This window comes from Ranitomeya imitator, chromosome 1, assembly GCF_032444005.1.
Source record: "Ranitomeya imitator isolate aRanImi1 chromosome 1, aRanImi1.pri, whole genome shotgun sequence".
Classification (NCBI taxonomy): Eukaryota; Metazoa; Chordata; class Amphibia; order Anura; family Dendrobatidae; genus Ranitomeya; species Ranitomeya imitator.
The window spans coordinates 1,055,214,370-1,055,241,894 of NC_091282.1; the positions used below are offsets into that span (position 1 = coordinate 1,055,214,370).

The following is a 27,525-nucleotide window of genomic DNA, read 5'->3' on the forward strand; positions in this document are numbered from 1 at the left end:
GTATCTGCTCCATTATTTGGTTTGTCACCGACCATTTCTCCAAGATGGTGCATTTGGTGCCGCTTCCTTGGTTACCCTCAGCACGGGCCTTGGCGGTGTTGTTCATTAAACACGTTTTCCGTTTGCATGGTATGCCTGATAAGATTGTCAGCGATCGGGGTCCCCAGTTCGCATCTTGATTTTGGAGAGAGCTCTGCCGTTTACTCAGCATAGAGTTAAACCTCTCCTCTGCATACCATCCTGAGACGAATGGGTTGGTGGAGAGAACCAACCAGACTCTGGTGACATATTTGCGACATTTCGTCTCTGCTAGGCAGGATGACTGGGCATCTTTGCTACCTTGGGCGGAATTTGCCCTGAACAACGCCGTAGCCGATTCCACTGGTCAAACTCCTTTTCTCCTTAATTACGGCCAGCATCCGCGTGTCCCTGTGCCCATGCCCGTGTCATCCACCGATTCTAGGGTGGCAGACTGGGCGGTGGAGGCACGTGACATCTGGGACCGCACACAGGATGCCATCCGGGCCTCCAAGGAGAGAATGAGGGTTTCGGCTGATACACACCGGCGCCCCGCTCCGGTCTTTGCTCCTGGTGACTTAGTTTGGCTCTCCGCCCGTAACATCAGGCTGCGAGTTGAGTCCACTAAGTTTACTCCTCGCTACATTGACCCGTTTAAGGTTCTGGAACAGGTCAACCCTGTGGTCTACCGTTTGGCTATTCCTCCACGCCTTGGTATCACCGATACTTTCCACGTTTCCCTCTTAAAGCCCGTTCATTTGTCCCGGTTTTTCGAGTCATCTGCTGGGACATCGGGTTCATCCACGGATGAGTTTGAGGTGAATGCTATTGTGGGGTGCAAGGTGGTACGTGGCAAGAAATTTTATCTGGTGGACTGGAAGGGTCACGGCCCCGAGGATAGAACCTGGGAGCCTGTGGAGCACATTCGGGCTCCGCTGCTTATCGCAGCTTTTGAGCGTAGTGAGGCTCAAGGAGGGGGGGCCCTAGGAGGGGGGTAATGTTAGGAGTCGAGTTTCCTCTGCTGCACAGGGGGAATCTCGATCCGTGTCTGCTGCGGTCTCCCATTCGGTATCGGCCGCAGTGGGCTCTGCTCAGCGGAGACGTCGCTCCCAGCGTCTCGCTGGGGCTGATTCGGTGCATAGGGTCACTACTGCCTTTTCTGGCTTTCCTATGGTACCCTGCACTGATCTGCGGCGAGCGAGCCTCTCTGGGACTAAGTCCTTGTTTACTCACACTGAGCATGCCCAGGGCAGGGTCTCCCATTGGAGGTCGAGGGCCACATGTTCGGTCACATGCTCAGGTGCTGCAGTACATTCCATTGGTCCTTCTGGAAGGTCCTGAAAGGGCAAAACATGCTCAGGTACTGCAGCACTTTCCATTGGTCCTTCTGGAAGGTCCTGAAAGGGCAAAAACTTCAGTAGCAGTTTCCTGTGCTGCAACTATATAAACTGCGCATGACCGCACGGCCATGCGCTAGTATCGTCTTATGCTATATGCTTTGCGCCAATGTGGTCATGTGTTTGAATGTGTTCAGGGACCCGGCTGAAATAAGCCCCTAGAATGCTGGCACCTCCGGCGAGGAGATTGTGTTTAAGTGTGTTCAGGGACCCGGCTGAAATAAGCCCCTAGAATGCTGGCATCTCCGGCGAGGAGTTTTGTATGCATGCATGACCACTCACTGCTCACATCTGGGTAGTTGGCCTGTGCCTCTGTGAAAGTCTAACAGGGCACAGAGCTTTCCTCTCGTGGTTACTCTGTGAAGCTAACAGAGTTGGTATATACCGCCATATAGAGCCGCCATTATTTAGCAGCAGGTGCTTTCCTGCACGGTGGATCCCGGGTTGCGAACGCACCAATTCCATTTAATAAATTATATATTTGGTGCGTTCCGCCAACCCTAACAGTATGTTTGATCACTGTTGCCAGGAGTACAGTGTCTTTGAGATTATAGGAAAATTTTATATCATGGTGTTTACTGCAACTATCAGCTACTGAGGAAGTGTTTTTCCCCCCTTTTTTTGAAAATTGGTTGAGGAAAATTTCAATAAAAAATAATTATATGCTGTATAGGTAAATTAAAAGTTAGAGTGAAAACTAAAGTTCAATATTTCTTTTTTTTTACTAAGTGTACTTTTACTTTAAGTGTATTTTCCAAATATCTTCACATTTCTCTAGTTTCTGAGTGATTATAACAGGCCAGTAGTCCATAATAGACCACTGTAAATAATAATAATAATTAAAAAAAAACAAAAGTCATCTCAGTAAATTAGAATAATTAACAAAAAACACCTGCAAAGACTTCTAAGCATTTAAAAAGGTCCCTTAGTCTGTTTCAGTAGGCTCCACAATCATGGAGAAGACTGCTGACTTGACAGATGTTCAGAAGGCAGTCATTGACACACTCCACAAGAAGGGTAAGTTACAAAAGGTCATTGCTAAAGATTAGTGACTCGTTACTCGAGATTTCCCGAGCATTCTCGGGTGTCCACCGAGTATTTTTTAGTGCTCGGAGATTTAGTTTTCATCACCGCAGCTGAATGATTTACAGCTATTAGCCAGCATAAGTACATGTGGGGGTTGCCTGAATACTAGAGAATCCCCACATGTAATCATGCTGGCTAACAGATGTAAATCATTCAGCTGCTGCAAGGAAAACTAAATCTCCGAGCACTTACAAATACTCGGAGGACACCTGAGCGTGCTCGGGAAATCTCGAGTAACGAGTATATTTGCTCATCACTACTAAAGATGTTTGCTGTTCACAGAGTCCTGTATCCAAGCATATTAATGGAAAGGTGAGTGGAAGGAAAAAGTGTGGTAGAAAAAGGTGCACAAGCAACCAGGATAACCGCAACCTTGAAAGGATTGTTAAGATAAGGCTATTCAAAAATTTGGGGGGATTCACAAGGAGTGGACTGCTGTTATGGTCATTGCTTCAAGAGCCACCAAACACAGACGTATCCAGGACATGGGTTACAAGTGTCAAGCCACTAATGACCAATAGCACTTCATGCTTCCGTCTTCTGACAAGCTTTCTGGAAATGGAAATGTTATACTCCAGCAGGACTTGGCACATGTCCACAATGCCAAAAGTACCAGTAACTGGTTTAAAAACAACAGTATCACTGTGCTTGATTGGCCAGCAAACTCACCTGACCTTAACCCCATAGAGAATCTATGGGGTATTATCAAGAGGAAGATAAGAGACATCAGACCGAACAATGCAGACAAAATGAAAGCTGCTATCAAAGCAACCTGGGCTTTCATAGCACCTCAGCAGTGGCACAGGCTGATCGCCTCCATGCCATGCAGCAATGATACAGTAATTGATGCAAAAGGAGCCCCAACCAAGTATTGAGTTCATTTACTGAACATACATTTCAGTAGACCAACATTTTGGATTTTAAAATCATTTTACAAGCTGGTGTTATAAAGTATTCTAATTTACAGAGATAATGACTTTTGGATTTACAGAGATAATGACTTTTGGATTTTCATTGGCTGTAAGCTATAATCATCAACATTAACACAAATAAACACTTGTAATAGATCACTCTGTTTGCAATGACTCTATGTAATATATGAGTTTCACTTTTTGTATTGAAGAACTGAAATATATTAACTTTTGATGATATTCTAATTTTGTGAGAAGCACCTGTATGTATACACTGTGTTCCAAATTATTATGCAAATGGAATTTAAGTGTCATAAAGATTTAATTGTTTTGTTTTTCAAATAAACTCGTGGATGGTATTAGTTATAATTAGCTTTCCAGGTGATTCTAATTAAAGGCAAACTACTTAAAAATGATGTTCCACATTATTAAGCAGGCCACAGGTTTCAACAATATGGGAAATCAAAAGGATCTCTCTTGTTGAAAAGCGTTAAATAGTGCAATGCCTTGGACAAAGTATGAAAACATTAGAAATTTCATGGAAACATATGAGCGATCATCATATTGTGAAGAGATTTGTGACTGAAACAGAGCACAGACAGCGTTCATGCAGATAAAGGCATAATGAGGAAGGTTTCTGCCAGACAAATTCATTGGATTAAGAGAGCAGCTGCCAAAATACCATTACAAAGCAGCAAATAGTTATTTGAAGCTGCTGCTGCCTCTGGAGTCCCTCGAACCTCTAGGTGTAGGATCCTTCAAAGGCTTGCTGTGTTGCATAAACCTAATATTCGGCCACCCCTAAACAGTGTTCACAAGCAGAAATGGTTGCAGTGGGCCCAGACATACATGAAGACTCATTTTCAAACAGTCTTGTTTACTGATGAGTGTTGAGCAACCCTGGATGGTCCAGATGGATGGAGTAGTGGATGGTTGGTGGATGGCCACCATGTCCCAACAAGGCTGTGACGTTAGCAAGGAGGTGGAGGAGTCATGTTTTGGGCCGGAATCATGGGGAAACAGCTGGTAGGGCCCTTTAAAGTTCCTGAAGGTGTGAAAATGACCTCTGCAAAGTATATAGAGTTTCTGACTGACAACTTTCTTCCATGGTATAAAAAGCAGAAACGTGCCTTCAGGAGCAAAATCATCTTCATGCATGACAATGCACCATCTCATGCTGCAAAGAATACCTGAGTCATTGGCTGCTATGTACATAAAAGGAGATAAACTCATGGTGTGGCCACCATCTTCCCCTGACCTCAACCCTATAGAAAACCTTTGGAGTATCATCGAGCACAAGATCTATGAGGGTGGGAGGCAGTTCACATAAAAACAGCAGCTCTGGGAGGCGATTCTGACTTCATGCAAATAAATACAAGCAGAAACTCTCCAAAAACTCACAAGTTCAATGGATGCAAGAATTGTCAAGGTGATATCAAAGAAGGGGTCCTATGTTAACATGTAACTTGGCCTGTTAGGATGTTTTGGAGTTAAATATCTTTTTTGTTTAGTGAATGTGACCTCCTAATGCTGCAAATTCCACAAATGAGAATTTTCAGTTCTTTAAAACATATCAAATGTTTAGAAATTCTACTGTGCCTAATAATTTGGAGCAGTGCATTTTGAGCTTTTATTCATTTTGGAGATTATACTGTTATCATTGGGAGGTTTCTTCAATAAAATTCGATGTATACTCTTAACGGGTGATGATTTTTATTAGACTGACTGTCATTTGCACCGACCATTTAGGAAAATCCGAGAAAAATATCATTTGTATAATAATTTGGAACATGGTGTATATACATATACATACATGGTGAAATACGTACAGGTGAAATAAGTATTGATCGCAAGATTTCAGACAGAGGAGTGAAAAGAATTATCAGAAGAGTTGTCAAAAAGTCAATGACCACCTTTGGAGAGCTGCAGAAAGACCTGGAATCAGCAGGTACAATTGTTACAAATAAAAGTATAAGTTTAAAGTTTGCTTAACAACATTTAGACAAGTCTACGAATTACTGGAAGAATATATTTGGGTCAGATGAGACCAAAATTGAATACTTTGGGACGGCATAATACACAATATTTTTGGAGTACAAAAGGCACTGCATATCACACCAAAAACACCATACCAGCAGTGAAGTTTGGATGTGAGATTATCGTGCTGTGGGGCTGGTTTCCAGTATACGACACTGGCAAACTTCATAAATTGAAGGAAGTATGAATGGTCAAATGTACCTAGTCATTTTTTAGAAAAATCTACTATCTACTGCCATCTAACAGGATGATCAAGATGCAATGATGTTGGACATTTCAGCATGACATTGATTCCTAACACACAGTAAATGAACTCTCAAATGTTTTCAGTGAAATAAAATAACGCTGCGGAATGTCCTAGCCAATCACCAGACCTGAATCCAATAGAGAATTTATCGAAGGAAGTAAAGCTCGGAGTTCATAAAAGGATCCAACGAACCTTCAGGATTTGAAGATTGTTTGTGTGGAAGATTGGACCAAAATCACACCTGGGCAATGCATGCGACTATTTTCTCCATATGGGAGGCATCTTGAAGCTGTCATCACCTACAAAAACTTGTGTATGAAGTATTTAATAAATTTCAGTAATCGTGTTCAATAGTTTTTCTCTGTGTCATTTCTCATTATTACACATAATTTAATTTATGGACATCTATGGTTTGATTTCTTTGCCTCTGTGGATTGGATTAGTTGTTGCTGGCATCTGGTGAGAATTTCATGTCAATAGCACCTTTAGAAATATATTTACATTGGAGCCATGTTTAATACTTATTCCCCCCCCTGCATATATGTGTGTATTTTAAGGGGTTGACTCAGCTGCTTCCCAAGGTAGACACAGGAACCCTTCTTGTGGTAAAAGACCTGCTGTTTTTTTTCGTGGAATAGCATAAACCGTAGCAGGATTCAGCAAAGGAAACAGAGCCTTTCTGGCACAATGACAAAACACAAAAAAAGATAAAGCATAAAAAAGTCCAATTGAGGGATTTACCCTCCCAGACCATCATTTGTCTTCAGCTCTACCTGGAGCCACAGTTTGGAGTATTTCCTCTCCAAAAAAAAACACAGACTGCCTCTCAAGGCCAGCCATTTAAACCCAGACCATGTGACTGATCACATGACTTTGACATCACACAGGTCCTGTTAGCACATGGCTGTGCCGACTCTGCAGGTGGAGATATGGTGGACATCTTCCCACCCACTCTATAGATGTCCACCTAAAACCAGCCAATTTATGCAACTTAAACCTTCACAACACGTAGTTTGCTGGAGGAAAACTCTGTTTTCACATCACTGATGCCATTATGCGCAGTGACACATGTCTCCCCTCATATACCATGCTAGTGACCCCGTCACAGTATATATATATACACACACACTATAACTATCATGCAGTTCTTCTTAATTTTACCTCCAAGGGAAGGGATCAGCATACTTTGGTGATTTGGGTTGCCATATAGTTGTAGCATTGACTTTATCCTCTAATATACCAATAATATCTTCCCGACATCTCTAATTTTTGTGACATATACTTTGAAGTCCGTAAAGTTCTACACATGTATATCTAGGTTTGAACCCCTATACTTTAGTTTAATTTTGTAGAGTTTGGACATGGCACAATTTGTTGGGTTATCACTTTTGTAACGCTATGTGCACATGTTCAGGATTCTTTGCAGAAATTTCCTGAACAAAACCGGACTTTTTCTGCAAGAAATCCGTTTTAATCGCTTTTTTTGCTGTTTTTATGCAGATTTTCCCAGAGCTTTCCACTGCTATATTATATAGTGGCAAATCCAGAGATTTTCCACAAAATTAACAAAAATGCTGCATTTTTTTTCACGATGCGTTGTTTTTGAGGAAAAAAATGCAACATGTGCACAAAAATTGCAGATTGCATTCTAATAATACAATGCTTAAAGTAAGCATTCTTTTAGCGTTTTTTATGTGGAAATCCGCTGAAAAAATGCAAAAAATCCTGAACATGTGCACATGGCCTTATTGTTTCTGCTTATTTCTTGCTTTTAAATTATTTTTGCATATTGTTCCATATGTGATTTCATGTATATTTTTTTTATATATGTAACACAATAAAATTATGTACCTCAGTACATGTAGGTACGCGCTTGATAATAGCAGATAAAATCTTTAAAATAAAGAATGGAGTGACTGATATAGGGAATCAATGTTAATATAGTTTCTCAATGTTTTCACCGATACCTCCCCTCTTAACATCGACGATAGGCAGGATAAATAATACTCGCAGGTTTTCCTACCTCCAGTGACGAGTGTTTGATAAATTGGGAAGCTGCAGTGCTGCCGCTTTACTTTAAAGATTTTATCTGCTATTATCAAGCGTGTACCTACATGTACTGAGGTACATAATTTTATTGTGTTACATATCTGCTTACAAACTGTGTGTGGAGGTTTGTTTGGTATCGCTGCAAGGATTTATAGCATTTGACACTTCGCACCACCATTCATGTATGTCTTATTAGATTTATTTTTTATATATATGTTTGGCAGAGATTGACTGCTTTGGCAACTTTTTGGTTCAGTTTAGAAGAAGCTCCTTACTTGAGGCTAAAAAAAAATCCTGCTTGTGGAAATGTATATCAGATCATCACTGCTGAGTTTGTAGCCAGCAATCGTTCTTTAGTGAATTGAACAGTCACATGGGCCTTTACAGATGTAGGATTATGCTGTTATAGACATTTTTTTGTGAAACTTAAGAACAGGAAATATACTCTAATTGGTTTCTTAAATGTTGCTTTCATAAACTGTATCTCTGCTATGACTTAACATTTTGACAAAATGTTGTTTTAGCATTCGTTTCTGAGAAGGGAATTGAAACATGACAACTAGGGATGGGTGAACCCGAACTGTAAAATTCTAGACCCGTACCGAACAAATGGAAACCCGTGTTACAGTTCGGATCCAGTTAGGCTCCAGGGCCGTTAATAATAAAAATTATAATTATACTTACCTGTCTAGTGACGTGTCCTCCTGTCCCACTGTCTCACGGCTTCCGGGGCCACTTATTAACTTCCAGCAGTATTCACTGTACTCAGCAGTCTCGGCTTTTTCCGGCATTGTTCGTGTGGTGAAGTTAATGAGCGGCCCCAGAAGTAGATGCAGCCGAGAGACAGCGAGATGGGAGGACGTGTCGCTGGACCTGTTAGTATAATTATAATTATTAATTTTATGCTTTGTTTTACAGCCCCCCCGCCCCATCCCATATCTGTAAAGTCAAAGCTCAGGGTTTAGACGCAACTTCGCGTCATCTCCGGCCCTCGAGCTCGAAGGTTACAAAAAAACTCAGGCGAACCCGCCGATCCCGGTCATCGGGGGGTTCGCCCATCACTAATGACAACCAATATGTATGTTATTCCTTTGTATGTAAATAGCAAACTTTATGAATTGTTCTTGTGATTTACTCATATAAGAATGGATCCCCCATAGATCAACTGTCATGTCCTTATAATCTTATGTGCAATAAATTTTTATTTGCTGTTATTACCTATATAATTTAAATGCTCATACCATACATAAATGCATGCAGTTTTCATTCTTCATGAAATATTAATTAGAAAGAAAATTAATATCAGAATAGCTAATAACAAATGCCATATTTTTTTTGCTTTACAAAATGAAGAGCGTTAAAATAAAAACAGCATAACGTATACCCTCATTTCTGCCACGGTGCCACGTGCTTTCAGTCCTTACATAAGTATTTAGAGTTAATGTCTTAGTGCTCACATTGTAAATAGTTTTGATTTTGCTAATAATAGCAATAATAATAATAATGATAATACTAACAATACTAAGAATAATTAATATTTTATTCCCTAGCGTGAAGGGCTTATAGTGTCTGCTTGGCTGGCACTAACCCTTGCAGGATAATAAGCGTGTACTTTTAGTTGATCTTCCATAGTCTCTGAAGCCGGAATTTATTAAGACTTGGTTAATGGGCTTCTTATAATTTTCACATTTACTCTGGAGGACTAAAAGCTAATTTATTCTTTCTTTACAGTGATATGTTTTTTTTCTATTTACCTCGACTATCTTTGTAACCAGCCCCTCTTTAACTTTGGAATAGCAAATACTCTTGTTTTTTTTGGCCTTTCTTTGGTATAACATATCTGTATGTTATTGCATTAATTGGTGCATCATTACCCACAATTAGCATATGTTCTTAATGATGAGAGGTCATATACTGTAGCATTTGATTTTCCTGTATTTCCTTTTTCTCCATTCTTTTCACGCTGACATTATGGAAAGACCCCTAATAACATCATTGATGTGACTTAATTACTTTGTTACTGCCTGCTCTTGAATGCAATCATTTGGAGTACTCCTCCCTGTCAGTTTCCATGGGCTTCTCAAATGGTGATGCAAACTGTATGCTGCCCAGCTTACACTTACTGCACATCACAGATCTTCTCCTAATGAACTAATTTGTGGAATCATCCTTGAAAAATTAGGCAATCAATCTATTCTAGCATTTAAGTTACCTTCGTGACAGTGAGTTTTGCTGATAATCTCAGAATATGTATCACTGGATTTGTATCTACTAGTTTACAACCTTTTCCGGTTGCATATTTATACTGTAGACTGATACTAGACATTTCAAGCCAACTGCCCTCTGGCACACTTTCTGCTTTTATACCACATTAACCAATTAAATCAGATATTGATACATTCTCAATGTGATCCCAACTTGAGATATCATGTCTCTGAATATTTCATTTACAGGTTAAATGTCTGGTTGAAATGTAACCAGGCTTAGGTTCAGCTCACGCAATATTAAAGCAATATATTTATGCTGCCTATAGGGACTGTGACGCTGATTTCCACCTATAGAAGTTTCTATTTGGAGGAAATGAAGCTGTTAGCGAACGACAGAGCTGAGCAAGCTAAAAACGGCTGGAAATTAAAGTCAGCTCAGGCTACAGGACGTCAAGAACACTTTTCAGGATATACGTCAATGTGATTACAAACTATATGTATGCTAAAAGAATTGTCCATCGCATTACTCTTAACTTGTATATCTTGGTATACCATGTTCATTTTTTCTTCTGGTTATTATAAAAAAACTAAATCTCCACATTCCTTTATAGTGCCAGCCAATTATGTAACAGTAATGAATTATGTGGCATATCTTCTGTGGCCGTCTTTAGCATTGTCCCCACGGTGATTTATTTATATATATCTAATATATAATTGCCTAGAATACTACTTCCTGCAATTTGTGCCAACTTCTGTGGCTTTGTCCGGAGCTAATGTCCGGAGCTAATGTCCGGAGCTAATGTCCGGAGCTAATGTCCGGAGATTAATTGCCTAGAATACTACTTCCTGCAATTTGCGCCAACTTCTGTGGCTTTGTCCGGAGCTAATGTCCGGAGCTAATGTCCGGAGCTAATGTGCGGAGATAATGTCCGGAGCTAATGTCCGGAGCTAATGTCCGGAGATAAGTGACGTCAACAGTGTCCAGTGTCTGATTGGTTGCCGCCTGCTGCGAGCGACCAATCAGAAACGTGCCGTACTGTGACACACTCCGCCCGCCATTTTGGTGTGATTTTTGAATTTTTACTTAAATAACAAGAATTGTCAAGAGCTGGTGAGTGCAGCCATTTTTTGTTCTTTCTTACTATTATTTATTAATTGTATTATTCTTACATTTGAATAAATAAAGTATATATGGATTCTAGACTCCCGATTCTTTAGAATCGGGCTGCCATCTAGTCTACTATAAAATTGTCTAAGGGTCACTTCCATCTGTCCTTCTGTCTGTCTGTCATGGATATTCATTGGTCGCGGCCTCTGTCTGTCATGGAAATCCAAGTCGCTGATTGGTCGTGGCAAAACGCCCACGACCATTGCCACGACCAATCAGCGACGAGCACAGTCTGGTGGCAACATAGCCGCTCCTTCCTCCCCGCAGTCATTGCCCGCTCCATACTCCCCTCCAGTCAGCGCTCACACAGGGTTAATGGCAGCGCTAACAGACATGTGTTATGCCGCGGTGTTACGCACTCCATTAACGCTGCTATTAACCCTGTGTGACGAAGTTTTTACTATTGATGCTGCCTATGCAGCATAAATAGTAAAAAGATCTAATGTTAAAAATAATAGAAAAAATAAAAAATCATCATATGCTCACCGTCCGTCGGCCCCTCGTATCCACAACAGGCCTTTACCGCTCCTCGCGACGCGCCGGTTACCGCTCCATGCATTGCGATCTTGCGAGATGATGACGTATCGGTCTCGAGAGACCGCAACGTCATCATCTCGCGAAACCGCAATGCACTCTTGAGACCAGAGCGTGAGAGGAGCGTCGGTACACACTTCCTGGATCCGGGGGCCAACGGAAGGTGAGTATATAACTATTTTTTATTTTAATTCTTTTTTTTTTAACAGGGATATGATGCCCACAATGCTATATACTACATGGGCTGTGCAATATACTACGTGGGCTGTGCAATATACTACGTGGGCTGTGCAATGTACCACGCGGGCTGTGCAATGTACTACGCAGGCTGTGCAATGTACTACGCGGGCTGTGAAATATACTACGCGGGCTGTGCAATATACTACGTGGGCTGGACAATATACTACGCAGGCTGGGCAATATACTGTGCGGGCTGTTCAATATACTACGCGTGATGGGCAATATACTACGCGAGCTGTGCAATATACTAAGTGGGCTGTGCAATATACTGCGCGGGCTGTGCAATATACTGTGCAGGCTGTGCAATGTACTGCGTGGGCTGTACAATATACTGCTTGGGCTGTACAATATACTGCGTGGGCTGTGCAATATACTGCATGGGCTGTGCTATATACTGCATGGGCTGTGCAATATACTACGTGGGCTGTGCAATATACTGCGTGGGCTGTGCAATATACTGCGTGGGCTGTGCAATATACTGCGTGGGCTGTGCTATATACTGTGTGAGCTGTGCAATGTACTACGTGGGCTGTGCAATGTACTATGTGGGCTGTGCAATATACTATGTGGGCTGTGCTATACACTATGTGGCCTGTGCTATACACTACGTGGCCTGTGTTATACACTACGTGGCCTGTGTTATACACTGTGTGGCCTGTATTATACACTACGTGGCCTGTGTTATACACTACGTGGCCTGTGTTATATACTACGTGGCTTGTGTTTTACACTACATTTGTGGGCTGTTATATACTACGTGAGCTGTGCTCTATACTGTGTGGCTGTGCTATATACTCCATGGGCTGTGTTATATACTACGTGGCTGTGCTATATACTACATGGCTCTGCTATATACTCTGTGGGCTGTGCTATATACTCCGTGGGCTGTGCTATATACTACGTGGCTATGCTATATACTACGTGGCTCTGCAATATATTACATGGCTGTGCAATATACTACGTGGCTGTGCTATTTACTACGTGGGCTGTTATATACTACGTGGCTGTACTATATACTATGTGGCCGGCCACGAACAATCAGCGACAGGCGCAGTCCGCCCACGAATTGGCGCGGGAGTTGAACCACGCTTCGCTAATTGGTCGCGGCCGGCCAAATCCTGTGTATTCAATGTATTATTCTAAAATCTTCATAAATAAACTACATACATATTCTAGAATACCCGATGCATTAGAATCGGGCTACCATCTAGTATTATATATTTTTTAACTTTTGTTCTATTATTCCTTTGTTCCAAGAGCCATAACTTATTATTTTTCTGTTGACGTTGCTGTATGAGAATTATTTTCTGTAAAAAGCGTTGTATGTTTTTAAGTGCACCATTTAATTTACTATATAACATAATGAAACATAAAAAAAGAAAATTATTTTTGGCTTAGAGCAGAAAACAAGCTTCAGCAATGTTTTTCCTTGTATACTTCTATTGATCAAGCAATGTGCAGGGTGTGCTGTAGTTTTTATTGGCAACATTATAGCGTTTTGGCTGCTGATTTTTTTTAGATTTCTTTGGGAAAGCAAGTTAATAATAAACAGCAATTCTGCTGTTTTCAACCTTTTCCCAACATGCGCCATATGTAGATGGTACATAGTGTGATCCCAAATGTTATTTAAATGTTCCCAACAAAAGCTTCAACTCAGTCCACAAAAAAAGCAAGTCCCTACTCAGGTCCACCATCTGTCAATGGAAATATAGGGGGCTTCCATGTTACTGGTAGTACAAAGGCTCTTTAAAAACGCTATAGCTCCTCACCCCCCAAAGGAAATTCAGCAAACCTTGTGTTCCCAAATCCACATGCCCTCTCCCTTCTGAACCCTGTAGTGTGTCTAAACCACATTTATCATCCACATGTTTGGCATTTCTAGCACTTAGGAACTCTGTATATGAAGTCTGCAAAGTATTCTAGCAAAGTCTACACTCTAGGAGGCTGTGTGGCTAAGCAGCACTGTACAGCCACATATGGAGTATTTTTACATTCAGCAGAAATTGTGAGACAAATTTTGGAGCCATTTTTACACATTTCCCGGTGTGAAAGTGTAAATCTGAGGCTAAAACAAAATTTTAGTGGCAAAAAAGTAATTATTTTTTCTTCATTTCCCAATGTTATAAAATTCTGTGGCACACTTGTGGTGTCAATATGATCACTGCTCCCATAGATGAATTAGAGGTGTAGTTTTTAAAATGAAGTCACTTATGGGGGGGTTCTGCTATTCTGGCACCTCAAGGGCTCCACCATTGTCACATGGCACCCTCAAACCAGTCCAGTTTGGTTCTTCCTCCCTTCTGAGCTTTTCACTGTGCCTCAAAAGTAGTTTTGATCACATATGGGGTATTGGTGTACTCAGGAAAAATTGCACAGCAAAATAAATTCATTGAGGGGTTTAGTTTTCAAAATTGGGTGACTTGTGGGGGGGGGCTTCCACTGTTTAGGCACATCAGGGGCTCTCCAAATGCGAAATGACACCTGTAGAACATTTCATCAAAGTCTGTTTTCCAAAACATCACTTCATCGTTTCTGAGCCTTCACATGTACCCAATACATTTTTGGGTCCATTTTCACATATTAATTTTGTTAAAATAAGAAAATTGGGTCTAGAAGAACATTTTTGTCGGGAAATGTGATTTTTTATTTTTAGGGCTCAACGCTATAAACTTCTGTGAAGCACCTGTGGGTTCAAGGTGCTCCCCACAGATCCAGATAAGTTCCTTGAGTGACCTAGTTTCCAAAATGGTGTCACTTGTGAGTGGTTTCCACTGTTTAGGCACATCAGGGGCTCTCCAAATGTGACATGGCGTCCTCTAATTATACCAACAATAGAAATCAGGAGGGGACAAAGCACCACCACAGAGTATAATCCATAAAATCAAAATTTAATTTCAAGCAAATATCATAAAGATGCTATAGACTATAAAAGGCTGCAGAGCACTATATTAATGGGACATATTTACCATATAAGGTGCACAGTGCACATAATGCTGACCAAAAGCAAGTGTGCCTAAATAAATGAGGTCAACACTAGACCATTGGAATAACTGCAATGTATGAACATAGACGCCACTATGAAATCCTTAAGTAGTTCAATCAATGTCTTACACCTCCCATCTTCATAGAAACTTATGATCAACAAGTGCCATCTTCTCTCTGAGGAATGGGAAAATCTGTCTCCAGTTAAGATGAATTTTACGGTTTTAACCCTTGACTTGAGATTGAAATATCAGTTCAAGAGGAGAAAAAAAATAAATTTCTACATTACATTCTATGTTACAAGCTCTATAGAAAAAAGCTTACAAAAACTGTTCCTTAGAGAGTTTCCACCACTGACAAACTGCAGAGGTGGCCAATAACCTAGGCAACAGGTAGTAAACTATAAAGATAAAACTCCCTCTGTTCTGGAGACTGGAGATTATATTTAATAAGTGGTAAGGCTAGGGTCACATTGCGTTAGGGCAGTCCGTTTAGCGCATAGCTCTACGGACTGCGCTAACGCAATGTCCCAAAAGGGATCGCGTTAGCCGATCCCGCTAGCGTAGATATCCCCGATCTGCGCTAGCGAGGAACGGACCGTGAACGCTGCTTGCAGCGTTCACGGTCCGTCACGCAAATGACGGCACATCGCTAGTGCACGCCCAATTTGGGCGTGCTCTAGTGATGCGTTCACCATTACAATCAATGGCGGCGTTAATGGACTATGTTACACCGTATTATGCCGCGGTGTAACGTAGTCCGTTAAACGGGGTCACATAACGCAATGTGACCCTAGCCTAACTTGCAAACTTCCTTATTATTACAAATACTTTTCTTCAAGTTTACCATTTAAGAAGATGATACAACCTCTATAAGGAGAAAACCAGCTGCATCTATTGGTCCAGACTGCTCTATGAATATTAAGATTACACTGTGATTGGTTGATTTGGTTGATAAGGAGGATGAAACCTTTTGTAAAACAGTTGACTGTTAAAAAAGGAATTTATAAATATAAATATTAGATTTACATATTATCTTTTAATTCAAGCTTGGAAAAAATGTCATCATTTAAACATTAATTTCCATTTTTTTTAGTATACTTCTGCATTGACTTTCGATGCTGTCCAAGTGATGACTGAGGCCTTCCGTAACTTACGAAAACAGAGAATTGAACTCTCTAGGAGAGGAAATGCTGGTGACTGTTTAGCAAATCCTGCTGTTCCGTGGGGCCATGGAGTTGAAATAGAGAGAGCACTCAAACAGGTATGGAATCCATGGTTACTTCCATATTTACATTAGAAGGGTTGTCTGAGATTTATATATTGATCAGCCATTAATAAGACATAGATGTGGGTCCAACACCCGGCAGCCTTACCAATCAGCTTATATCTGCTCTTGCAGCAGTCGGGTGTAAGAAATATATGAGCAAAGCATAAAGGCTCCTTACATTGTCTAATGTCTGCTGCCTAGTGTGGCATTTTATCTTGTAATTTATACTATTTTGTCTCCTCAATTGTGTTCACTAGGTCCAAGTGGATGGTTTGACTGGAAATATAAAATTTGACCAAAATGGTAAAAGAGTAAATTATACAATAAACATTATGGAACTTAAGAGCAATGGACCACGTAAGGTAAAATAGCCAAAATGGACAATAACAATTTTTAAGTTTTCTTGATTTTGTATACTTATTTAGTTTAGCTCTGAGCTTCTGAATTTAATTTCCTAAATTTTAAAATGATAATGATGTTAGAACCTATCGCTGAAACACTTTATAAATGTTTTCAAAGGCTCACCTGGTAAGTAAATAGATGCCATTATTTTTTTTTAGCTAATACCATTTTTGCTTCTCCTTCCATATCCATTATGTTACAATAGATGTTTAAATTATGAGTCTGTCCACTTTTACCTGCAGTTTATTATTTTAATTTGGCAGATTGGCTACTGGAGCGAACTTGACAAAATGGTTGTAACTGTTACTGACGTCTTATCTGCAAATGACTCCATGGGTCTGGAAAATAAAACTGTTATTGTCACGACTATTTTGGTAAGATATATTGGTCGAGCTAAATATTCTGTATTAGAATGTAGAATCATTATACTGAAAATCTGAAAATAAAGTGATAAATTATTTATGTGCTGCGGTCCAAATGAAGTTAGTGATCATTTAAAAATGATAACAGGTTATCTTCAAATATAATTAAGTCCCACAGTAGAATACTTTGGAATAACATGGAATGGTAATGGTTGGCCAATCACATGAAATTTAGTTTCAAGGTAGCTAGAAGGAATATAGAGCGCACATAGGGTCTTATCCGAGATAAAGGGAATATTCGTGAGAGATAGTATAAATTCACTCACCTATTATGGTTGTGTGATCACCACGAAACGCGTAGAAATAAAGTCTACTCTCTATTACATCTATTTGGACTTCTCTGGTACATTATCCTGACAGGCAAGCAGCGCAGTCTGATGCCCCATTCTCTTCATCTAGCCAAGGATGAAATTCAGTTTGAAACAGTTTTACTTTAGTTGCAGTTCCACTTATTCAAGAGGGATTCTTGTGGTTAATAATGGTCAGGCAGGGTTGTGGTCCAAATTGGTTCCTTGAAATCCAAATTGTTCTAAGGAAATCCAGAGATGTTCACTCCAGGTAGCAACACACTCTGTCTTGTAGAGCAGCTGAAAAGATTTGGACACAGACTAGACTCGGAATCCATTGTCTGTGTCCCAAGCTATCAGCTGGAGTGCAGCTACCTATCGTAGTCATCTGAGAATTTCCTTAGAACAATTTGGATTGCAAAGAACCAATTTGGACAACAACCCTGAAACGTCACTGCCTGACCGTTAGCAGCTACAAGAATAACTCCTTAGTAAGTGGAACTGCAACTAAACTATACCAAAGTCAATTCCGTGCGATTGGACAACCATTACCATTCCATAGTATCAGGAAACCTAATACTACCTAAACATACTTTAGGTTTGCTTATTATATTTAGGGGGAAACCTGTTAGCATTTTTGTCCTCTTTATCTGATCAGTAAGTTTATTTGGACCCCAGTACATGGATAATTTATCATTTTACGTTTTGTAGAAGCAGCTTTCAGGGGTCCGTTTTATCCGAGCAGCGAGTATAACTTTCGTGGCAGCTCCAGTGTATTTCAGATATAGAATCACTATACTATTTTTTTACTTTTTGATATGATTTTTAGACATTGTTTTAAACATGAAAAATGTAATATTCTTCTAGCAGCTTGTTTCAAAACATATATAGAGCATGCCAATCTTCAGCACATCTATAATTCCATCTAGTCTTATTGTACCAGATAATAACCCTATATTCCAAATTGCATCATTATGTTGCAATCCAGTTCTATGTAGCAGTCAGACAGCCCATGGTTACATAATCTGTTCTCTGTAGTCCTCAAGGACTAGAATGATTACCTGAATAGGAATGTCATCTATCTCCCTCTTACCTTTTTCCCCTAGCACCTCAAAGCTGAGCACATTATAGATCACTTTTGCCCAAGCAGATATTTTTAGGCATATGGTATCAATATCCCTCACAAGAGTACAAGTAATTTATCCTCATGGGGATAAAAGAGCTTTCAAAGTATATAAGCAATTTCTCTGGGATATTATACCTTACAAGTCAATGGCCAGCCACAAGCACAGGTTGGTAAACCATACAATATACTTATATATTATTGAAGCAGCTCTTTAAAACTATTACGAGCACTTCTTCATAAAACATATTAAACGTTACAATTCTGTTGGGGAGAGTTATCGCAGAGTAATGTTAGTTTAGAGTTCCTACTCTTGAAACTGATATAATTATATTTTTCATCCTAAAAATATCCTTTTGTCTGCACACAGATTCAATTATTTTTAATCTACAGTAGGATTAACACAGTGCTGAACATATGCGCAGCTTATCTGTCTAGAAATACAATATTGTACAATACTGTACATGGCAAACACATCTTCAGAGAAAATGATGGTCTTCCCAGAATGATTCAGAATATCATCGAACTTGTTAATTAAAAAATTAAACATTGGCAGTGATATTTAGGCAGTAACGCAAACTAAATATGTTTTTGCGTCATGGGGCTTTTCAAAATGGAAGTGACTTGCCAACACTGATCATAAGTGTTTCAGGCTCACATTTATATTTGTATTTTTTGTATACTATTATAACTTGTAATATAGTTGCTTATAAAGTTATATAAGTTCATACTTATTAATACTGGGCATATACATTTCTAGCATGGGTTTCCTTGATCCAGGTAACATAGCAATGAGATATGAAACCACACTAAAAAGGTGCCATTTTGACACGATACTTGACATCAGTCAGTGTCTTGTGAAATGTTCATTTATCTTAATCCTCTTAGGTGAGATAACCTACTTTGACAAGTTGTCAAGATGGTGCCTTGTGAGTCATGGTAACCTTTGTTCCATCTGTGTGGTGATATAGGTGGCTTTTTTTGTTAGTTTTTCTATCCATATGTTAGAGTGTAGACCCAAGGAGATTGTCTATGGTAAATTTAACCATTTTATGTGTTGTATGCTAAGGTAGTGATTTTTAGATGCATGTGCTTTTGTATACAGGGTGAGCCATGTATATGGATACACCTAAATAAAATGGGAATGGTTGGTGATATCAACTTCCTGTTTGTCGCACATTAGTATATGGGAGGGGGAAAACTTTTCAAGATGAGTGATGACCATAGCAGCCATTTTGAAGTTGGCCATTTTGGATCCAACTTTATTTTTTCCAATGGGAAGAGGGTCATGTGTCACATCAAACTTAATGAGAATTTCATAATAAAAACAATGGTGTGTTTGGTTTTAATGTAACTTTATTCTTTCATGAGTTTTTACAAGTTTCTCTTTGTTTACAGCCATTGACATGTCGCAGAGGTTAACATGTGAGGAGTGGATAGAAATTATGTTTATGTCTGGTGAACACAAGTACCCAGGTCATTGCAGCAGATTTCAATGCAAGACACCCTTTGCAAGAAAACTGTCACCATTCCCATGTTATTTAGGTGTATCCATATAAATGGCCCACCCAAAAAGTTTGCCTCATCACTGAACATAATGTTCTGTTTAAACTGAGGGTCCTGTTCCAATTTTTGTTTTGCCCATACTGCAAATTTAGCGTGCCGATCTGGCATGAGTCGAACATCCCTTCAATCTATATTAGCTACTCAGAAATGGCACCCTTACAAAATCCAGCTGCTGCAGCATCTCAACAAAGATGACCCAGATTGGCGAGCTGAATTTGCAGAATGGGCAAAACCAAAAATTGCAACAGGACCCTCAGTTTAAACAGATCATTATGTTCAGTGATGAGGCACACTTTTTTTGGGTGGCCATTTATATGGATACACCTAAATAACATGGTAATGGTGACAGTTTTCTTGCATAGGGTGTCTTGCATTGAAATCTGCTGCAATGACCCGAGTACTGCATTCAAAAGACATCAACACATTTTCTATCTGTTCCTCATGTGTTAACCTCTGCGACATGTCAATGGCTGTAAAGAGAAACTTGTAAATAACTCATGAAAGGATAAAGTTATGTTAAAACCAAGTACACCATTGTTTTTCTTGTGAAATTCTCAATAAGTTTGATGTGTCACATGACCCTTTTCCCATTGGGAAAAATAAAGTTGGATCCAAAATGACTGACTTTAAAATGGCCGCCATGGTCACCACCCATCTTGAAAAGTTTTCCCCGCTCCCATATACTAATGTGCAACAAGCAGGAAGTTGATATCACTAACCATTCCCATTTTATTTAGGTGTATCCTTATACATTGCCCACCCTGTATATGCAAATTTAGCATCTATGGTTTTAAGATTACATAAAGTTCTAGCTATAACTCTATTTATATGGTTATCTGTAGGTTTTATTGTGAGAAGGTCTGAGACCAGTTCCCATTGAAATTTTATAAACAAAACAGAGCCTAAAAATTATTCTGTCATTTTATTTAATTTTAATTTAATATTATGAGCATTGACATTTAGAGAGTCCTTCAAGTGAAGACTACTTGTACTTTAATAGTGTGCTATAAATTGTGTATTGGATGCATTAAAGAAAAATCAAAAGTTGTTTATTAACAAAAATATATTCAACTTCTAAATGATGACCAATCTGTGATACTTTATTGGCTATGATTGACCTTATAACCATAACTTATTCAGACCTATATATTTCATTCAGAATAATGCTACAAAACTAGACAAAACACTTATCATACAAACAACGCTAAAATTAAAGAAACTTTCTTATTACTATGAATTGGAAAAGATGATTGAATTCAGTTGGTTTTCGTCATAAGTTTCTCAATGCCTTGGTATTCATGACAGTATAGATAATTGTTTTTAGGTTTTAGATCTCATGATTCAAGCACAAGTAAGCTTGAATTTTTTTTGCAAATTACACCTTTTACGGAGCTGATGCTAACTTCCAAATTATACTAATTATGGGATGTACAGCCACTCAGTCTATATTTCTATAAAAGCCAAGCTTTTTTAAATAATTGATTTAACATGTTATGGGTAAGTTGTTAGATAATGGATTTGATTTTTCAGGAAGCCCCATATGTAATGTTTAAGAAAAATGCAGATCAGTTTGAGGGAAATGATCGATATGAAGGATATTGTGTTGATTTGGCAACTGAAATTGCCAGACACTGTGGATTTAAGTACAAACTGACAATAGTTGGAGATGGAAAATACGGCGCAAGAGATGCTGAAACAAAAATTTGGAATGGAATGGTTGGTGAATTAGTTTATGGGGTAAGTACTATTACATACTGTATTTAATATATTTATGTAATACTGTAGTTCATAGTTCAAATATAGTATTCAAAACTAAAAACAAAATCATGCAATATATAGACATAGGGACATTCTCATAAGTACAGTATTATGTTGAGTGATGCACTCTCTACCCAGGAAAAGTCCTCTAACTTCTGTGCTGTAGTTGTAGAATATTATACTATACGTTGGGCCCAAGTAATAATGGGTGTATAGGAGTAAGCTGTGCTTAATTTATTGAGAGGTGCATGCCACTTCAGGTATTAGACACATCATATCATTGGTGATCTCCTCCATGCCTCTCGCCAGAAATGTTGCTCCATTCTTGATTCTGTATTTGGCTCCATCCATCTTCCCATCAATTTTAACCATCTTCCCTGTCCCTGCTGAAGAAAAGCAGGTCCAAACCATGATGTTGCCACTGACATGTTTGACAGTGGGGATGGTGTGTTCAGGGTGATGAGCTGTGTTGCCTTTACGCCAAACATATTGCTTGGCATTGTTGCCAAAAAGTTCAATTTGGGTTTCATCTGACCAGAGCATCTTCTTCCACATGTTTGGTGTGTCTCCAGGTGGCTTGTTGCAAACTTTAAACAACACTTTTTATGGATATCTTTGAGAAATGGCTTTCTTCTTGCCACTCTTCCATAAAGGCCAGATTTGTGCAGTGTACGATTGATTGTTGTCCTATGGACAGACTGTCCCACCTCAGCTGTAGATCTCTGCAGTTCATCCAGAGTGATCATGGGCCTCTTGGCTGCATCTCTGATCAGTCTTCTCCTTGTTTGAGATGAAAGTTTAGAGGGACGGCCGGATCTTGGTAGATTTGCAGTGGTATGATACTCCTTCCATTTCAATATGATCGCTTGCACAGTGTTCCTTGGGATGTTTAAAGTTTTGGAAATCAATTTGTATCCAAATCCGGCTTTAAACTTCTCCACAACAGTATCACGGACCTGCCTGTTGTGTTCCTTGGTCTTCATGATGCTCTCTGTGCTTCAAACAGAACCCTGAGACTATCACAGAGCAGGTGCATTTATACAGAGACTTGATTACACACAGGTGGATTATATTTATCATCATCATTAGGCATTTAGGACAACATTGGATCATTCAGAGATCCACAATGAACTTCTGGAGTGAGTTTGCTGCACTGAAAGTAAAGGGGCAGGAAATATTGCACTCCCCACTCAGTTTTTGAATTTCAACAAAAATGTAAAATAACCAATAAATTTCATTCAACTTCACAATTGTGTTCCACTTGTTGTTGATTCTTCACCCAAAATTTACATTTGGTATCTTTATGTTTGAAGCATGATACGTGGGGAAAGATTGAAAAGTTTCAGGGAGCCGAATACTTTTGCAAGGCACTGTATATGGATACACCTAAATAAAATGGGAATGGTTGGTGATATCAACTTCCTGTTTGTGGCATATTAGTATATGGGAGGGGTAAAACTTTTCAAGATGAGTGGTGACTATGGCGGCTATTTTGAAGTCGGCCATTTTTTAATGCAACTTTATAAATATATATATACAGTTATATGAAAAAGTTTGGGCACACCTATTAATCTTAAGCTTAATGTTTTATAAAAATTGTTTTTTTTGTAACAGCTATTTCAGTTTCATACATCTAATAACTGTTGGACACAGTAATGTTTCTGCCTTGAAATGAGGTTTATTGTACTAACAGAAAATGTACAATCTGCATTCAAACAAAATTTGACAGGTGCATAAGTATGGGCACCCTTATCATTTTCTTGTTTTAAATACTCCTAGCTACTTTTTACTGACTTACTAAAGCACTTTTTTTTCTAACTTCATTGAGCTTTGAACTTCATAGCCAGGTGTATGCAATCATGAGAAAAGCTACTTAAAGTGGCCACTTGCAAGTTGTTCTCCTGTTCGAATCTCCTCTGAAGAGTGGCATCATGGGCTCCTCAAAACAACTGTCTAATGATCTGAAAACAAAGATTATTCAACATAGTTGTTCAGGGGAAGGATACAAAAAGCTGTCTCAGAGATTTAAAGCGACACTGTCACCTGGATTTGGAGGGAACAATCTTCAGCTATGGAGGCGGGGTTTTGGGGTTTTGATTCACCCTTTCCTTACCCGAAGGCTGCATGCTGGCTGCAATATTGGCAATCTTGCCTTGCGCAGGCGTGTACTATGGAGGACAGAGAATGAACTTCAATCCAATATTGCAGCCAGCATGCAGCCAGCGGGTAAGGAAAGGGTGAATCAAACACCCGAAAACCCCGCCTCCATGGCTGAAGATTGTTCCCTCCAAATCCAGGTGACAGTGTCCCTTTAACCTGTCAATTTCCACTGTGAGGAGCATAGTAAGGAAATGGAGGAACACAGGTACAGTTCTTGTTAAGGCCAGAAGTGGCAGGCCAAGAAAAACATCAGAAAGGCAGAGAAGAAGAATGCTGAGATCAGTCAAGGACAATCCTCAGACCACCTCCAGAGAGCTGCAGCATCAACTTGCTGCAGATGGTGTCACTGTGCATCGGTCAACAATACAACGCACTTTGCACAAGAAGAAGCTGTATGGGAGAGTGATGCGAAAGAAGCCGTTTCTGCAAGCACGCCACAAACAGAGTCGGCTGAGGTATGCAAAAGCACATTTGGAGAAGCCAATTTATTTTTGGAAGAAGGTCCTGTGGACTGATGAAACCAAGATTGAGTTGTTTGGTCATACAAAAAGGCGTTATGCATGGCGGCCAAAAAACACAGCATTCCAAGAAAAACACTTGCTACCAACAGTAAAATTTGGTGGAGGTTCCATCATGCTTTGGGGCTGTGTGGCCAATGCCGCCACCTGGAATCTTGTTAAAGTTGAGGGACGCATGGATTTCTCTCAGTATCAGCAGATTCTTGACAATAATGTTCATGAATCAGTGACAAAGTTGAAGTTACGCAGGGGATGGATCTTTCAGCAAGAAAATGATCCAAAACACCGCTCTAAATCTACTCAGGCATTCATGCAGAGGAACAATTACACTGTTCTGGAATCGCCATCCCAGTCCCCAGACCTGAATATCATTGAACATCTGTGGGATCATTTGAAGAGGGCTGTCTATGCTCGGCGACCATCAAACTTAACTGAACTGGAATTGTTTTGTAAAGAGGAATGGTCAAAAATACCTTCATCCAGGATTCAGGAACTCATTAAAAGCTACAGGAAGCGACTAGAGGCTGTTATTTTTGCAAAAGGAGGATCTACTAAATATTAATGTCACTTTTCTGGTGGGGTGCCCATACTTATGCACCTGTCAGATTTTGTTTCAATGCAGATTGCACATTTTCTGTTAGTACAATAAACCTCAGTTCAATGCAGAAACATTACTGTGTCCAACAGTTATTAGATGTATGAAACTGAAATAGCTGTTGCAAAAAAAACAATTTTTATAAAACATTAAGCTTAAGATTAATAGGGGTGCCCAAACTTTTTCATATAACTGTATATATATATATATATATATATATATATATATACATATGTATATATATATACATATATATACATATATATATATATATATACAGACTGTACCAGTCTGTCACTGTAAATTTGTTTACTGTAAACGATATCTATAACTCTGTATGTAACCCCTTTCTCATGCACAGCACCATGGAATTAATGGTGCTATATAAATAAATAATAATGATAATAGTAATAATAATAAATGGCCCATCCAGGTGTATCCATATAAATAGTCCACCCTGTACTTGTTTAAATGGATGCCAACTGTATACATTTGGCTGACAAAGGTTCTAGGCTATGTTCAGACACTGTTTTTTAAATTGTTCAAAAATAATTTGTTTTTCAGACACTGTTTTTTAAATTGTTCAAAAATAATTAGTTTTTCAAGCAGAAAACACTTCCAAGAAACTCTCCTGTTTTGTAAAGTTTGCATTTTCTTGAAGAAAATTTTTTCAGCTTTTTTGACATGACTGTTGTGTTAAATTTGAAGCAGATTGTAGGAGGAATTTTGCATAAAGTAAAGACATGTACACTTTGACCAAAAGGTTTTCAAGACCTGAAGAGAAAAAAAGTTAAACAAATATAATAGCACACTCTGCATCTTGCTTCACACTTGTTAAAGGGACACTGTCACCTGAATTTGGAGGGAACAATCTTCAGCCATGGAGGCGGGGTTTTGGGGTTTTTGATTCACCCTTTCCTTATCCGCTGGCTGCATGCAAAGGCAAGATTGCACCTTATGCAGGCATGTACTACGGAGGACAGAGAATGAACTTCAATCCAATATTGCAGCCAGCATGCAGCCAGCGGGTATGGAAAGGGTGAATCAAAAACCCCCAAACCCCGCCTCCATGGCTGAAGATTGTTCCCTCCAAATTCAGGTGACAGTGTCCCTTTAAGCTGTTTTACAAATTATGCGGTCATTGGGCATCACTGTGGACAAATTTTTAGATGCATTACTCTTAAATTATCTCTCATTCATTAATTACTAATAAGCTAATCTTTCTCTTTTTATTTTTCAGAAAGCTGATATTGCAATTGCTCCATTAACTATAACACTGGTGAGAGAAGAAGTGATTGACTTCTCGAAACCATTTATGAGTTTGGGAATATCAATTATGATCAAGAAGCCTCAGAAGTCAAAACCAGGAGTGTTTTCTTTTCTTGATCCTTTAGCCTATGAGATCTGGATGTGCATAGTGTTTGCTTATATTGGGGTCAGTGTAGTTTTATTCCTGGTGAGCAGATTTAGCCCATATGAATGGCATACTGAGGAATTTGAAGATGGAAGAGAAACGCAAAGTAACGAATCATCTAATGAGTTTGGGATATTTAATAGTCTATGGTTTTCCCTTGGTGCCTTTATGCAGCAAGGATGCGATATTTCGCCAAGGTTGGTTACTCATCTCTTTCTACTTTGTGCATTTTTGGTCTGACGTGGATGTCATGGTGAATATATTCACAGCAATGGAGAGGGCATTTTCATAATGGAGGTTCAGTTTAGGGTCATAATGCAGTTTTTTTCATATGTAAAAATTAGTTTAGACAGTAAAAACATTGTTTAAGTGAGGTTATATACACCATGTATAGACTACAGAAATGCACAAGGTTTCAATACTTTCATGCCTTCTTGGAGGGGTACCGTGTTTTTGCTGCATTCCCATTTCACAGTTTCGGGTCCTTGTGGCCACAATGAACTGTGATGGGAAAGGGTAATGGTCTGTTACTTACAGGATTGATACACCTGACTAATCTGGATTAATGTCAAATGGACAATTGAATGCCTAAGAGAGTATAAACATATGTTTTACATTCACATTAGTGAATTCTGTTTCATAAAATGCATTTTCTTTAACATTAATAATTAGCAGTAGATATTTCTTAAATTATATATAAGTCTTTTATATAATTTTAAATATTACAATAGCCTCTAACAAGCCTCTTCATACCATGAACTTAGAACATAATTTTAAGAAATATGCTCAAAAATATAGAAACTATTACAATGACTAACAATGATCATACTGAAAACATATAAAGACAGACTTCAAGGCTTTATTTCAAAACAGCTTAATAGTCAACGTGTTTCGAGGTCACGCAGGACCTCTTCATCAGGACAAAATCTTATAAAAGTTTTGTAATGTTTTGTCCTGAGGAAGAGGTACTGCATGACCTCGAAACGCATTGACTATTAAGCTGTTTTGAAATAATGCTTTGAAGAATATCATCTGCCATCCATCTTTATCAGCAGCGCAGATTTGGACACATACACCCGGTTTCACCAATATAAAAATGGCAGGCGTATGACATCCAATGCTGCCAGCTGTTTTC

General features: G+C 39.2%; 1 protein-coding gene across 5 annotated transcripts in view; it reads left to right on the top strand.

The window, feature by feature from the left end:
• GRIA2 (glutamate ionotropic receptor AMPA type subunit 2) overlaps positions 1–27,525 on the top strand; it is a 324,576-nt gene that overhangs the window by 214,804 nt on the left and 82,247 nt on the right. For all 5 annotated transcript variants that reach the window (XR_011316978.1, XM_069744126.1, XM_069744127.1 and 2 more), the window contains exons 7-11: positions 15,972–16,139; positions 16,403–16,507; positions 16,811–16,921; positions 21,476–21,682; positions 26,217–26,587. Coding sequence is in view for 4 of the 5 variants with exons in the window: in XM_069744126.1 (XP_069600227.1) it covers positions 15,972–16,139; positions 16,403–16,507; positions 16,811–16,921; positions 21,476–21,682; positions 26,217–26,587 (962 nt within the window). In the remaining variant the exon portion in view is untranslated. The remainder of the gene's footprint in view (positions 1–15,971; positions 16,140–16,402; positions 16,508–16,810; positions 16,922–21,475; positions 21,683–26,216; positions 26,588–27,525) is intronic.